This window comes from Glycine max, chromosome 4, assembly GCF_000004515.6.
Source record: "Glycine max cultivar Williams 82 chromosome 4, Glycine_max_v4.0, whole genome shotgun sequence".
NCBI lineage: Eukaryota > Viridiplantae > Streptophyta > Magnoliopsida > Fabales > Fabaceae > Glycine > Glycine max.
This window is the reverse complement of record NC_016091.4, coordinates 7133910-7150308: the sequence shown is the minus strand read 5'-3', so window position 1 is coordinate 7150308 and position 16399 is coordinate 7133910. Positions and strand designations below refer to the sequence as shown.

Below are 16399 nucleotides of genomic sequence, written 5' to 3'. Positions count from 1 at the left end.
ATTTTTCAAATTTATCATAAATATAATTTTGAATATTTACTACTATTTTTTAATTTGTGCTTTATAAAAAAATTCACATTTGACACCAAACTTTTAATAGTTATCTGTCACTTGATTTTTGAAACAAAAATTCTTAAATAACATAGTAACAAAAATGCACAGAATCTTAAAAATTGGATGACAAAGTATGTGAAAATTTCAAAGTTGGTGGCAAACTACTTGAAATTTCAAAATTGAATGGAAAATGTGAAAATTTCTTTAATGGTAAATTTTACAAAAACATAAAACATATATCACAAAATATTTAAGTAATCCTTCCTTTATGTGACACTTAAAATTTTTCCATTTAATCACTATTTTTTAACAAATATTTACATGAGTTTAATTTTAGAGACTCGTTAAATTCAAAACAGATTCAAGACTCAAAGAATATTTTATATATTATCTGTCAATTATTTTTAAAAAATATTTAGATGAGTTAAATATTGGAGACTTATTAAATTCAAAACAAATCAAAGATTCAAATAATATTTTATATATTATTGGCCAATAGGATTTAAACTCAAATATTTATGAGATATGAATTTTATCATTAGCAACTGAATTAGTTTTTTAACGATGATTTATTTTTATTTATAGCCTTCAATTTTTTTGTGAAAGTTAAAATTTTCCATATGTATTAGTCTTTATAATTTTCATATTTTTACTATATAATACTATATCACTTGTTGTTCATGGGAGAGGCGGATAGGGGTGGAAATTCCAAGAAGAAATGAGAAAAATAGAGGAAAAAGAAAAAGAGTTCAAAGGCAAGGGGTCTAAAATAGAGATGTGAAAAAATTAAAATTAAAATTTTTATTTTATTTTAATATGTAATTTAAAACTTAAATATTTGTTTGTATTTATAGATATGTCATTTTTTATTTTAATTCTTATAAATTATTTTAGTTTGATTTATTTTTCTTATAAATTAATGATAATATGACATTTTATGTTCATGTATGATTTGAATCCCACATGCCTTGCTTCATTTCAGATCAATTATAAGATGAAATTCGCACACCAATTGAGCTAGAAACATATTTTAACTTTTATTCGTTTCTCAACCTACAAAACTCATGGAATGATTCCAAAATGAGATGAAGGAAGACGTTTGGAAATGCAATTTAGGCATAAAAAAATCAAAAAAGGTTAAGTAAGATGAGAGATGTGTAAATAAAAAATTTGGACAAAATTACAAATTAACATGATGAAAATTAAATAAGAAAATAGAAAATGTAAAAGGAAGAATAAGATAGGTGCCACAAAGAGTGATGTTTGGTTAGCCTTGAGGATCGCCATAATAATTAAACAATTCTTGATAAGATCAAATGGTTCAAAAAAAAATCCTAACAGAGATAATTCTTACACTTTAATGATAAAATCAACAAAAGTCTATGTCCATTTACTTCACAATTGATTTATACAAACAAATTTTCATGTATTCGGTAGAAAATAAAAGAAACATAAAATCTCAACATTATAATATAACTAAAATGCCTTGATGGTTAAGTGTGACATAATTAAATTTGAGATCCAAGTCTCAAAATTAGCTACAAGCACTTTATTATTATTATTTTATTAAATCGTAACATTATTAATATGATGACATGGCATGATGATATATCATTCTATTAATCACATCATTATATTTGTAATGGAACTAGAATGGAAAAACTAAAAGCAAATGACCTTGAATTTGTAGGGATTAAAAAAAATTGGTAGGATGAAAATAAAAAATGTTAAATTATAAGGAAAAAAATATTTAAGCATATATTTTTTATTTTTTTATGTATTATATTATATAATTCTTCGTTTATTAAATCTTTCTAATTTTAATAATTTATATAAATTTTATGTTTTAGATGACAAAATTCAGTAAAAAATCTGTAAGATGGGTAAAGTAGAGATATATTGATTTCTCAACACCAAAAGAAAATATTTCTATCTAATAAAACAAATAAAAAATCAATTATATAAAAACCATTTAGATTGAATCAATTAATCCAATAAAAATTGATTTTAATATCAAATTATTTAAATGGTAAGATTAAAAAATAGAATAGACGCATAAAAAAATTTCTCTTTAAAATCAAATAAATATTTCCATAAATATTATTAGTTCAACCTACATCATTAGACAATGTTATCATGGACTTTATTGTCATAGGTTGTTGTTTGGCTTCTTCACTTGCATTGGAATTTTCATATGTATGTGTTTGTTTAAGCGGTTTGATTATTAATTAATAGTGTCCAATTTACAGCGAAGGAAAAGTTATACGAGATGCTGTATATATAAAAAAAAAGGTTATACGAGATTGTGAGTAAAAGATATACATTTGGAAATACTTATTAAATTGAGAATTGTTAACATGAAAGTCAACTAATGTAACTTTTATATCTAGAGTTGGGCATCCATGCTTGGACTCTCGGGCTGCCTACATAAAGCAGCCCACATTATGTTTGAATTTTAATTTTTTGAACTCATTTAAATAACTAGTTTTTAGTCTGATTCATTTATCCTGTGAATGAAATGAACTTGATAGTTGACTTCACAAATAATGTGAAATTTTTAGGTCTTAATTAAAAAAATACTAATATTTTTCTTGTCATTAATAAAAATAAAATAAAAATATTAAACTGATAGAATAAAAGTATCGTGATCATTTTACTTGAAATTAGATACATTCTAAAATAGCCAACATTAAATTAAAATCTATAAAGGATAATTTTCGGACATCCTGTGATTAATTGGATTATAAAATGATAATAAAATATTTTTTAAAAGTTTTTTAAGTCACTTTTTTAATTAATTTTTTAGATAATTATTTTTAAAATAGTTTAAAATATGGGTTAAATTTCCATTTTTTCTTTTTTCTTTTAATTTTTAAGGACCAGGCCGGCTGGCATTGTACGGTTGAAGACTCATTAAAACAAAATCCGTTTAAATTAAGGACTTTGTTAGACGAGTTATAAGAATTATGAGTTTTGCATTTACATATCTAAACAGGTAGATTTATCCGTATATTTAACTTTACTTTTATCCCAATACATTTTAATTTATAAACATTCAAAAACTTATTCAACATTTAGAGAAAAAAATAAAAAAAAATACGTAAATGATAAAATTTATAATGTAATAAAAAAAAGCATATATGTTGTATTGTAATGTTTAAAATAAATAGTAATTTAGATATCATCTATATCAATAGATAAAGAAAATATCCTATTTGAAAATTGTTTTTCATCTTCACTTTTATATAAATATTTTTACACTTTAATTATTTTAAAATTTCTTATTATATCTTTCAAAGAACTCACTTTTATGTATAACAATTCATAACTAGATCTTTATTTTGAATTCTTTTCTCTCAAACTATTTTCTTTATAACTATTATAAAGGGAATTATCCCAGTCAGTGTCATATTTCTTTCTTGAACATTTTTATCCTCAACTATTATAAATCATTATAATATTTTATTTTACTCCTAATCTAACTTTAAAGAACAACAGTAGACATTTAAAAATTTCTATTATTTTTTCTCCACCTTTTTTTGGAAAACTTTTTTTCTCACTTCTATTCACCCTCTCTTTATAGAAGTTATCCAATATTATTTTATTTTATTTTTTGAATTTTTTTTTTCATGTTTCACGATTTATTTAATCACTCACCCAACTGCTCACATTTCTTTTTGATTATGAACTACCCAAAATTTTGCTACCAATCATAAACACATGTTGTTTTTAACCTTGCACGTGGTTCTCTTTTCTTTTTCATCCATCTTTCACTTTTGTTATTTGTATTTCTCTTTCTTTTATTACATTTTTATGTTTTTACTTTCTTGTATAATAATTATTTTTTTGGTTGTAATAATTTGTTATCATCATTTACACTTTATTTTTTTTATAGGTCATATATATTATAATAACTACGCAATGAACTGCTATCTATAATTTCTCCATTTTTCATATAATATCCCAACCAAACAAAAACTCTCTATGGCGCCATTCCCTTCTCCGTCCGAGTGAGTGACTCTGTTAAGCACTCCGTTCTTCCATGGCTACCTGTGAGTCGCTTTCTCAATCTTATTTTTATTTTCCTGTTTTGGTTCTATTGGCCAAGTTCTTCTTCAGTTTGTGGTGTGTGTATATTTTATGCAGTTTTTATAATCCTTTTTTTTCTTTTTCTTTTAATGGCGTGCAACCACTATTCATTTGGTATCGGTTACTCAGGAAGCAAAGTTCTTCATAAGTTAGGTTGCAAGAATACAAGGTTTCACGTTCAGCGAATATGAGAAAAATATGCAAAACCACCTTCTTTGTTGCTAATAATGCTATTCTGTAATGCTTTTTTTTTTTTTGCCTTTTGTTTCGTCTATGGTCAAATAAAGGGTGTGTTTGATGTCTATTTCCAATGTTGTTTAAACAAGGCAAAAATAGAAGAAGAAAATGTGAAAACATCTCTCATTTGCTCTGCTATTTTGGTTTCAAAACATTTGTTTTAGAAAGGTAAAATTGTATTTTTATTACTAGTTAGTCTCTAATTTTGATTTTAGCTCCCCTTTAAATTTATTTACGAATTTAGTCCCTCAATTATATCAAATCCTATGAATGTGATCTACAAGTCCAGATTGGAACACTGACTATACAATAAAAAAAAATTGACTGTCACGTATCACATTTTGATTGAATATGAAAAGGTGTGTCGAAGAGTCAACTCTAACATTTTTTTGTTCATTATTCAATCAGAATATGACACTCAACTTTTTTTTTAACGTTTAAATCTGAACTTGGAGATCATATTTATAAGATTTGACATGATTGACTGACTAAATTTAAAGGGGGACTAAATTCGAAATTGAAAACAATTAAGGAGACCAAAAATACAACCTTGTTTTCTAGAAATAATTTTCAAAACCTATGGATTTTGGATGAGAAATTGATTATTCACTGGTCTAAAATTATTTTAGTAGACAGTTTTTAAAACTAAGAATAGAGTAATGAAACATGTTCTAAATTATATTTTTATATAATTTTCTTGTTTTGTCCGTTGTTACCGGCTTTGTTTTTCAATTTTCATAGTTATATATATGTATATAAAAGGAGAAGTGCAGTGTTGCAATTTTTGGTAGCAAAGCTGAAGAATTGTTATGTCGAAATAATGTCCCTAGAGTAGGGGATTGGGGAACAAAGGGTCGTGATGATATTCTTGATTTTTGGTATCGGCATCTCGCCGATCCCTTTTATGTGTATTTTCTTTTTACTTGTGTAATTATATGTAATTGTGTTGAAGTTTATGAAACAATGACTGAGCCAGTGGATTGTTTATAAGTAATCTTATTACTTAAGTCTTCTAGAATAGTATTTGATACATGATAGTATCTGAGTAGAATCCAATCTTCGAGCTAAGTCAGAATTGTTAATCTGCAGTCTCGTAGTATTACATTTCGTTAACTGTTCTGCCTCATACTCAAGATGCTTTTGCCTTTTTAGGCTTATTTAAATATCTTGATCACCACTAGCAGCAGATTTGCTTTCGTGATCTTGCAACTTGGCAACTTTTTGCTTAAGATCCATGATATGCTCTCTGTTCTGTTCAGCTTCATGCATAATCTTTTCCTTCCAAAATATTACTGCTGTTTTTACAGTCTCACGCTCAGACAGCACTTGTGCATGATCAGCGACTTGGGCCTCTAATCTACGATTCTCAGACTGTAAGGTCTCAAGCCTTAAGACTGAAAATCTTTGCCTACATTACTTATCTTCAATTTATTTTGATCTCTATTCTTGATATTTGATGTATAATTCATTAAGCAATTTTATATGCTTGAGAACTAATAACTATCATGGTTTGAAATGGGTTCTTTGGTAGCTTTTGCATAAGCTAACTCTTCGATATCATTCATGTCATTTTTATTAGATTATTATGTTAGGATTAAGGAAGACTTCGTCATTGCAGTGATATCCACAAGAGAGTTTAGGGACGAGGAAGGAAAAATATTCTATCGTGAGGATATTAAGACGTTTTACTGTTGTGTTTATTTATTAGTGCGCAAGTATCTCAATCTGTTCGTATACTTTAACCCAAAGTGCATAAGAACTCCTCATAACAAGTCAATATTTATGGTAGAAATTTCCAATTTTAACTCCTAATCTCGAAACTATCCATAATTCCATATATTCATTTTACCATTGCATCCATAACGCATGGTACAGTACTTCCTAGTTTGTCATAAAAATATCTCATCCAAAATTCCTAGTGTATGTAGTGTAAAACATAACCAAAAATAGATAATAAAGCCATGATTGGGACAGGATGCAGCAAAAAAGAAGGAAAATACTTAACATATACCTATTTTCTCCTCATTTTTTTTATCATATCATGTGTCACTACTCACATTATTTTTTCTCTCTATCTCTCTTGTTCCAATTATATTTATCATTACTCAAATAACAAAGTGTGCAATGTAGGAATGACTTACAGGTTTTAGAGTCTATTGCTAAAGCGTGCTGCATGGTTTACCACCATTCCAGGGATAAAAGGGAAGTTGGCAAGTAAAGGTTTGGAATTGTACACCTTACAAAAGTTCCCTGGCCATCATTCATTCTTATTCCTTCACGTGTCCCCCAAAACTACACAAGGAATCACAGCCATATCCCTCAACCATCAACATATTCTCCTTTATCCTAAATTCTTATTCAACTACCAACTACCACCCCAACAACCTTAATTCCCTCCATTTCCATTTGGAACAATGGAATCCCGTGCCTCCAATTCCAATTCTCCATACCATTACCATCACCACCCTCGTTTCAAACCAAGCCAACCCATCTCAGACCGAATAGTTCGCGCCCTCCGCCACCGCCTGCGCCTCCTCCACCGTTCCGGCTCCACCTTCTTCATATTAGGCGCCACCGGAAACGTGTACACGGTGACCCTATCCTCCTCACCCTCATGCACCTGCCCTGACCGTACAACCCCATGCAAGCACATCCTCTTCGTCTTAATTCGAGTTTTAGGCGTGTCCCTCGATGATGTGTGTCTGAGGAGGAGGACCCCTCGTCCCTGCCAGCTCCAACGCCTCCTCGGAACACCCACATTGCCGGAGGCGGTGGCGGGGGCACCCTGAGGCAGAGGTTTCACCAGCTTTTCTTTAGTGGAGGGTCAACAGAGACAAAGATAGAGATGGAGGAGGGTGCCACGTGCCCGGTTTGCCTTGAGGAAATGGGGAAGGAGCAAAACCTGGTGGCATGTGGAACATGCCGTAACCCAATTCATGAAGAGTGCTTGATGAAGTGGAAGAGGACCAAGGGAAGAAGTGCTAGCTGTGTTATTTGTAGAGCAAGGTGGAGGGATAGGGTGGAGCAAGATGAGTATCTGAACCTGTCTGCTTATGTTGGCGAAGATGATGTGGAACAACCTGATGTCTGCACTTGTTAAGTTTCATGTGCTGAAGAATCAAAATCAAAGTTATAACTAAATGTTTCGTGTGTGTGTAAAGAAGGGGTCCAGAAACGGTTTACGTTGCAAATAGTCAGAAGACAATGAACATTTGTGCTGTGTCTGTAGTGGTGGTACTTGTTTTGTTGCCACATTTATTGTGGCATGGTTCCTTAAACCTTTTACTTTTAGCAAGTATAATTATCTCATATCTGCAGCATGAGCGGTGCAACGCAAACTTTGTTGCATCACTTGAATGGGCTATGCTTGAGCTAAATTTTTATAACGTGGATTTAACCGCGCGAATATGCTCATGATTAATCTGCAACAAGCAGAAAAGTTTCATTCGTGTCGTTTTCTACAAACAGAAAAGGTTTCAAAGTTAATTCTATGGCTGTTTCGAGGGAGCCGAAGATTTATACACTTTTTGAATAAATAGAATTGATTGAAAGATTAAGACTTGTAAAAATAAGTGCATATTATTTTAAAAAGGACTTTATTTCATAAATTTCTTTTTACGTTTTTGAACCATTTTTAATCATAAAATAAAATTTAAATATTACTTCTTTTTAAGTAGATCAAAATCTAAATTTTAAAAATAACTAAATGATGGCTTTTATTGAAAAATAAAGTTTATGTATCACAGGAACCAAAAATATCAACAATGTAAACTTACATGAAATAAAAATATCTTACCAGAATTAATATTAAAAAAACACACATTTATAAAGATTAAAATTAGAAAAATAAACTTACAAGAATCAAAATAAAAATATATATTTAAGCCCTAAAAAATGTCATGTGATGCCAAGATAAAAAAGTATTGACTTTAAATTTTAGAAGTTAAAAATAAAATAAAAAACTTCTACAAACATTAATTAAAATTAAAATCTATTCATTTTTGCAAGAACAAAAAAAATTAACCAATAATAATAATAATATGTTTTAATTAAGCTCAATTAAACCCATACTTAATGACAAGAAAAAAAATGAAAAGTTTTTTCAAAATGCATTTACATGTTTTTTTTAATAATTTTTTAATTTTAAAATTTAGATTAATTTTTTTAATTTTAAAATTTAAGTCAAATCATTATTCAATTTGTGAGACAATTTTCTAGTATATAATTTTTCATATATTCAACAAGCATTTGGTAAACTCTATAAGACTAAATGAAAAATAATTTAAATTATAAGATTATACGTGACTAATTTATATAAAGTTTTTTAAAGAGTTTTAGTATTATTTTAGGGTAAATTATAATTTTGATCTTCATAGAATTTCAAATCCACCATCTTAATCGGTCTATAAAAAATATTTAAATAAGCTTTTTAATACCAATTATATAAATCAACATAATTACATAAATTAATATATAAATTATTTGATCTAATTTATAAAAATTATGTAAGTTTATTTTTATATATAAATAATACAATTTTTTAATTTAAATTATAATAAGTTATAAATTTTTAATATTTAAATATTATATTAAATTTACGTAACATGTACACATTAATTTTTTAAAATAACCTATATATTAGTTTATGTATTTTTTTATTATTAAAATTACAATAAAATTAAAAAAAATTAGATATAATAATTTATTAATTTATATTAAAATAAAATTTATAATAAAAATAAATATGTATAAAATTAAATATTAAGCAGAGAGCAAGTGGAGTATGACCATTATAAAATTAAGTAATGTCTAGTGATTTATTATTTTTATCTTAAATAAAAAGTCAAGAATACATCAAAGTTAATATTTAATTTTGAATGATTAACCTAAGAAAAGACAAAAATTATTAAAATCGTGAATTTAAGATTTTAGAAAAAAATAAAAATTACAATTTAGTTTTTTTTATTATTATTAAAAACAAATCTTTTTGTTTTTCCCTTGTCTCGTATTGAATTGAATTGGCATCACTTGTGTTGCGATAAACAGAGCGTGTGTTGTGGTCGGGAGCAATGGAAGACGCCGGCGGGAAGATTGTGAAGTCCGGCCAGGTGTCGCGTAAGGTGGTTGACGTGGCTGCGGGGGAAGCACACACTCTCCTTCTTACTGGTAAACCCAATTCAATTTTCTGTGAATGCAAAATTGAATTTGAAATCTCAAATTTCAATTGTTTTTTTTTTTGTGGTGTGCAGGGGATGGCAGTGTTTACTGTTGGGGCAAGGGAATGTTTGGACGGCTCGGGACTGGGGCAGAAAAGGACGAGCTTTTACCAGTACAACTCAACTTTGGATACCCAAATCCAAACGGAACAGAAGGCACTTTCAAAATAGTGGGAATTGCTGCCGGTGCTTATCACAGTCTTGCTCTAGCAGGTTATCTAACCCTTCATACTTCACACCTTCCAATTTCCCTTTTTTCAGTAAGCGGGCGTTTGGTAGGGGGAAAGTTTTATCATTTCCGGGAAAGTCGATTTCTGGGAATCATGATTCCTGAGAATGTGTAAAATATGTTTGGTTAGTCTTAATATGTTTTCTGAGAATTAAAGATTCATGTAAAATATGTAACTAAAATTTTTCTTCCACTCCAGAAAGTTGGATTCTTGCCCCCTCCTTGTGAATGATTTTGTGGGAAAGTGAGCTAAAACAGATTCCTGGGAAAGGAAATACTTTCCGTCTACCAAAAGCCCCCCAAATATCCAATGGAAACAAAATTAAGTGCAGTTCTTTGGGTGCTTTTAGTGTTATACTCTCATCAAAATTAGAGTTTCTCTTCAATAATCTGTATAATAAATGTTTGCATTAAATGTCAGTCAACATAAATTACTGAGATAAATTTCCAAGTCTAATTGGGTAACAATACCAAAATTACATATGGAAATGTATCTAAGTTTTGTTCATATCTGAACTTTGTGCTTGATAAATTTAATATACAAAACATTAATTCCTGTTTGGTTTCATGTTCACAAGCAAAAACTTGCTCAATAATAGTATTAGCTTTTACCATCAAATGCAAATTAGACTTGGTTTTTGAACGAAATTGATGCGGATCCAAACATGCAATTATTGTTAACCAAATGTCCTAATTATTGTTAACCTTGTTACTAAACTTTTATAAGAGTCATTAGTATATGCATGCATTTAGATTTGTCAAACAGATATGAAACACCATGAGTATTGGTTACTAATGTAAACTTAGGCTGATTCATCTGATTTGAATTTGAAGGTCATTCCCCCATCTAATTCTTCAGTCTGTGTGTTGACAGAAGACGGAGCTGTTTGGTGTTGGGGTTACAATTTCTGTATCCTTAATATGCTTGGAGTCCCTCGGTGGATCTCAGTTGCAGATATTACTTGTTTTTTCTAGAAGTTTGTTGAATTTATATTATGTACTAGCATCTGTATCCTTGACTACTGTATGGATGGTCAACTTGGTATAAATGGAGAGGAATCACATGACAATGAATATGCTGTTGGAGACAATTCTCTAGTGCCCCGCATACTGAACAAGTTTCTTGAATTGCATCCCCCTGATTCTTCTTCATCGGGTGTGTCTGAAGCAGAAAGTAAAACACCACTTAAGGTATAACAGAATTGCATTATTTTTTTTAATGTAAAACATTAACCAAGGTGACTTCATCATTGATGTTGCTTCACCTGTTCAACTTTCTCAGATATGTGCTGTCAAAGCTGGAGGAATGATGTCTCTAGCTATTGATAACCATGGGACCCTGTGGATGTGGGGAAACTGCCCACGACAAAGCAAAGAAGGTGGGTTAGCACTTGTAAGCAGTTTCACTCCAACTCCAGTTTGGGATTTTCAGGGCCACACTGTTGTCAAGGTTGCATGTGGAAATGAGCATGTTGTAGCTCTGGTTAGTGCTGGAGAGACATACAATGGTGAAGATCTAGTGTGCTACTCTTGGGGTTATAACAGCCGTGGCCAATTAGGCTTGGGGGATCGAGAGAGCAGACTGCATCCGGAAGTTGTTAGAACATTTGACGAGGAGTCCCCTTATGAGGTAGCATGTGGTGCCTTTCACACTGCTTTGCTCACTCGTAAAAAGAAACCTAGTGACACAGTAGAAAGCACATGCTGGACCTTTGGCCTTGGGGATAATGGCCAGCTTGGGCATGGAACTACACAAAGCACATTATTTCCTACACCTGTTAAAGAATTGCCACAAAATGTATCACTTATCTGTGTTGACTGTGGTTTGTTTCATACTAGTGTTGTTTCCTCAGATGGGGATGTGTGGTCATGGGGAATGGAGAAGGGCCTTGGCTTATGCCCTGATGCTAGTCGTGCTGGAACAGATTCGGGCGATGCCCTCTCTCCCCGTCTCATGTCATGCCAGCCCCATCAACTTAAATTTCCAGATCCAGTTAAAGTTGCATGTGGGGCCGCACATACTGTTATTGTTGCACGAAAGGGATATAGAATGTGGTCTTGGGGTAGGGGAAGGAGTGGAGTTCTTGGAGATGGTAAAGGGTTTGATTGTTACACTCCTACAGCTGTGCTATGGCCTTCTACAATGGAGGATTCTGAGGAAGAGGAAGTAAAAAGCTCCGGTGAGCAAGATAAGGCTAGAGAAAAGGAGACTGAATTGGCAACAGAAACAGAAGAGAAATTATCTTCAGCATTGAATGAGCTGAAGCTGCTTCAAACAAAGCTATCTATAATGGAAAAATATGCTAGTATACTTCATGGTTCTATTTTTGGAAAACCTTTTGATGAACAAGATATCCCTGTTTCATTGCGGAATTCAGGTTCATTTGACATTGCAAAAGAATGGGAGAGTATGTTGGAGGCAGCAGATCAAAGGAAGCTGATTAGGTTGGAAATGTTTTACCGTGACATGCTTACTGGAGTGAAAGATGAACTAATGAAGAGAAGGATCAAGGAAATTGTACAAGAGTGTCTCCAATCTTCAGAGGTGAAAAAATAGTATGTATAAATAAAAACAAAATGCATCCCATTCCGAACAAAAGGATCTCGGATAAAAACCAACGAGCTATTTGATCATTCCATTTTGCACCATTGGTATGCCCATTTATTTTTTATTTGATCATTTTATTTTGCAATCGTTCAATCCGATAGCACATTGTCAGTATTAGAATTCTCCCATCCAAACCTCACCCTAATTCCTTTACAAAGTACACAGCGCTTATTTGCGTATCAATTTTATTACATTCTTAGTTTCTTAAGTACTTTGTAATAAAACGAAAAGAAAAATGCATTATAGCACATTTCATTTTCACTTTTCTCAAACCAGAAAGGAGTATATAGTGTAAATGAAAAGTGATCTGCAATACATACTTTCACACTATAAAATGTAATATTTTGTTTTCCACTTCTACATTTAACTTATTTGTCACCCACATTTTTTTAACTGAAATTTTTGTACTAGTGTCTATAAATTCTCAAGAAAATTGTTTATTTTCCTTTCCAAAAATTACTCTACCATAGAGGCATTGATGCAACTTTCGCTACTACTTTCATATTTTGATTTTTTTTTCCTCCCTGTATTTAAGAAGACAACAGTCAGCAGATCACAAAGCATGATGGGTCACTAAAATAAAAAATAAAAAAAGTTTGCAACGATTTCAATTATAGGAAGTACAATAAGAGCAATCAATTATTCCGGCCCCACTAAGATAATGTATACTCAGTCTTTGCGTTTTCCAAAATCAAGTAGCTAAAGGTGTTTTAGCTGTCCACACATGGCACAACCCAACAATCCCGACCAGAAACTTCGTTAAGATAAGTCCAAAAGCCAAACATGTCTAACTAAAGAGGGACATGTATAACATAAAAAAGTGCTGAATTAGCATATGTACAATGTTAAATCTCAGCTTACAATCAATGCCGGCCTTTTCATTCATACTAAGAAATAGTTGCAGAAACTTCCAATCAACAAATAGGCTATTATACACCGCCTGCATTTCATACTAGTAAAAGGGACAACCCAATCCAAAGGAATTTAACAAAAGAATAATGAGAACATAGATGCCATTTTCATACTATATATAGAGAGAGAGGGCAGCCTCAGAAGGTAAAAGGAAAACTTAAGCTAAACACAGAATAAACCACCGTGAGATATCTCTAATCATCCAATAATTAATGAATCAGAAAGAATATTCAACTACCTTCGCAAATAAGTCAGCCATAATCATGGCCAAGATTTATGCTGCCTAACTTCGGACTTGGAGAACACGGCGGTAGCACTAAGCCTCTGGCCAATATTCCCGATGTCTTACAGGATGGTCGCATCCTGACGTAAATCTTGCTCAACAATTCACATAAATTACCTGCTGGACAACGTTGTACTATATACCAGCAGAACCAGACAAATTAAACAGAATGCATCTCCCACTCCCAGTACATCACAGTTTGCCATTCCATTAACTGGTTCTCAAGGTTGTTAAAGTTTCTTAGGCAGATCATATGCCTTCTTCAGAAACTTAGAAGCTGATTCATCATTTCTATAGCACAAAACACGTAACAATGTGTTTGGTTCTGATGGATTCCACTGTCCAGAAGTTGGAGGTAATGGGAGTTTGGACCTGGCAGAGGATTTATATGTCTCCATGGTCAACCGTTTGAACTGCTCAATGAGGGTCTCTGTGTCAGTTCTGAAAAGGGGAAGGATAGACCTTGCAGTAGTTGAAAATTTATCTATTAATTCAGAAGGCAAACCATCCCCATTTGCCCAAAACAACTCCTTGAGAAACTTGAAATCATCCTCTATGATCTGAGAGTCCTTCCGGGTAAAAGAACGTGAGGGACCTCCAGCAAGCAATACAAGCAAGAATCCATCAAAGGAAGCTCTCATTATTTCAGTAATAATTCGTGTGCGAATTCTTTCATGAACAGTATCTGAAATGAACATTAACTTCCGCTCAAGTTCCTGAAGAAATGGCTCAATCCTTGAAGATGCTGGATCCCCAACATATAAACCATCCCATAATACCTGGCTTAGATCATGGAAGACAATTCTATATGCTGCAGCTTCACAGAGTTGCTGAATTCCTTCAAGACATGCAGCTGGAGATAGTTCAAACTTCTTTGCTAATCCATTTGAAAAATCTTCTACATGAGCAGATTCAGAGTTCCGTAAAAGGGTAATTATTCTTTTTTCCAGAACATCAAATTCACCCAGGATCCATTGCAAAGTATTTATGCGAACACAGAGTTGGGGTATTCCCGAGGAGCTATCCCCATTTGTTGCAACCTGAGGATTTCTCTTCTGAGGATTTGGAGATTTATCCTTTTTCTTCCCAAAGCCCTGAAACTTTGAACCAATAGTGCATCTGGTCAACGCAGGCATTGTTGGAAGAAATGTGTTCCGTGATCCTGAATATTAGAACAAAGAACAGTTATTACAGATGCAAAATATAAGAGCTCAAGTACTCAACTATAAAATTCCAACATGATTTACCGCAGCCAGATTTTGCTTTGATAACATAGTACTGAAGGCATCTGTCAAGACCATTCATTACTTCAGGAAGCAATGCAGGATGCATCGGTATTGGAAGCTGAAAGAAAGCATCTAAAGTTTCATTTATAATTCGCAAAACTTCAACAGCAGATGGGGCATATCCTTCCTGATTTGCTTGAGCACTCCACAGCTAGGATAGGATATCACAGTAAACTAAGTTAGTTCAAGAAAAGGTACTTAAATAATGCATATAGTCAGAACACATGAAAATTAATCACATGCATAGTTATGAACATGTTATCACTTATCAATTAAGAGAATCTAATGATGTAAAGACACACACACACACATAACTTACAAATGTTCAGCAATGACTTTATGATGCTTGATTAAAGACTATAAACTCCTGAGTTTGAAGGTGTGTTTGGGCGAACAACTTAATTAAGTGCTTATTCAATAAGTTCCTATCGCACGATAGCTTATGTTATAAATTTGGCCATAAAATTATTGAAATAAACTAAAAAGAGCTTATTTTGATAAACTTCACCAAGAAGCTTGTGGCTCTCCTAAGAGAGCTTCTAGGAGTCATAAGTTATTTTCAAAAGCTCATAATGTCCATAAAAGCTCTTCAACACACCTAATTTAATCAAAATACTCATCAGCGACAATCCTTATAGGTAATGAAGTACCAATGAAAATCATTAACTGGTAACAAAAGCAAAGATAATGAATGCAAACCTCTTGCTGCAGATTTCTGTCGACCCATTCCTTCAGTCTGTCTATTCTAGTCTTGATCCATATTTTCACAAGATTGGCAATTGCACCTTCAGCCTCGTAAGGAGGCATCTCACGGATAATTGCCTTACCACCATCTTCACTTTCCACTGAATCCTCAACAGCTATCTGCACAAGGTCTTTCTCCAACTGATCTGCGGCTCTCAAAACTTGAACAGCATCAGGTGTCAATTCTGTGATTCCTGATATGAATTGCTTCAATTCGTTTCCATAGCATGCATGAAGGGTGGCCACAGCAAGACCTGCTGCCAAAGGATGCCATCTCTTAAGTATTGGACTGAACACTTGCTTTTCATTGACTGCCAGGCTACCTACATCCTTTGCAAGGATGACAAGGCCAGGAAGAGCATTTGGCTGATTTTTGGACGCTCTCCTGCTGGAGTCAGCTTTCTCCATTATCTACGCAGCCGCAAAACAATTATATTTCAGCACATGCATATCTATCAAAATATAACAGAGAGGCAGATCGATAAAGAATTTAACATGAAAATTAAACTATCCATTAACTTTATATGAACATCCTAGCTTCCATTCCTTATAAGCCTTGTATATTTAATTAGCATTTTGAATATGATATGTCTAGTTTTCTCACTTACACGCAATCACCTAGAATTGTAGATTGTATGGCAATATATTTTCACATTGATTTAATAAGTAAAAAACGTGCACGCATTATATTGTCAAACACAACCAACCTGTGAGTTATATTTTACACCCCCCCCCCCCCCC

The 16399-nt window shown here is 32.2% G+C and overlaps 2 protein-coding genes and 1 pseudogene across 2 annotated transcripts in view; 2 read left to right on the top strand and 1 right to left on the bottom strand.

Annotated features, from left to right (window-relative positions):
• Positions 1 to 5239: 5239 nt before the first annotated feature.
• LOC102667841 (uncharacterized) lies at positions 5240 to 7675 on the top strand (annotated as a pseudogene).
• Positions 7676 to 9382: 1707 nt separating this feature from the next.
• On the top strand, positions 9383 to 12474 carry LOC100815199 (ultraviolet-B receptor UVR8). Its single transcript, XM_006578171.4, has 5 exons — positions 9383 to 9546; positions 9630 to 9809; positions 10700 to 10735; positions 10856 to 11016; positions 11108 to 12474. The coding sequence occupies exons 1-5, from the start codon at positions 9450 to 9452 to the stop codon at positions 12380 to 12382; spliced, it is 1749 nt and encodes a 582-aa protein (XP_006578234.1). The 5' UTR covers positions 9383 to 9449; the 3' UTR covers positions 12383 to 12474.
• Positions 12475 to 13221: 747 nt separating this feature from the next.
• Positions 13222 to 16399, bottom strand: part of LOC100814675 (protein unc-13 homolog) — a 5283-nt gene continuing 2105 nt past the window's right edge. The window contains exons 3-5 of the mRNA XM_003522666.5: positions 15614 to 16069; positions 14876 to 15065; positions 13222 to 14790 (exon numbers count right to left, since the gene is read on the bottom strand). Of these exons, the coding sequence (XP_003522714.1) occupies positions 13859 to 14790; positions 14876 to 15065; positions 15614 to 16069 (1578 nt within the window). The 3' untranslated portion in view covers positions 13222 to 13858. The remainder of the gene's footprint in view (positions 14791 to 14875; positions 15066 to 15613; positions 16070 to 16399) is intronic.

Excerpts from the sequence above, each read along its gene's own strand:
- LOC100815199 (XM_006578171.4), top strand. The coding sequence starts at position 9,450 with ATGGAAGACGCCGGCGGGAAGATTGTGAAGTCCGGCCAGGTGTCGCGT. Across the intron at positions 9,547-9,629 it reads ACACACTCTCCTTCTTACTG|GGGATGGCAGTGTTTACTGT; the intron begins GTAAACCCAATT and ends TGTGGTGTGCAG. Across the intron at positions 11,017-11,107 it reads AAAGTAAAACACCACTTAAG|ATATGTGCTGTCAAAGCTGG; the intron begins GTATAACAGAAT and ends CAACTTTCTCAG.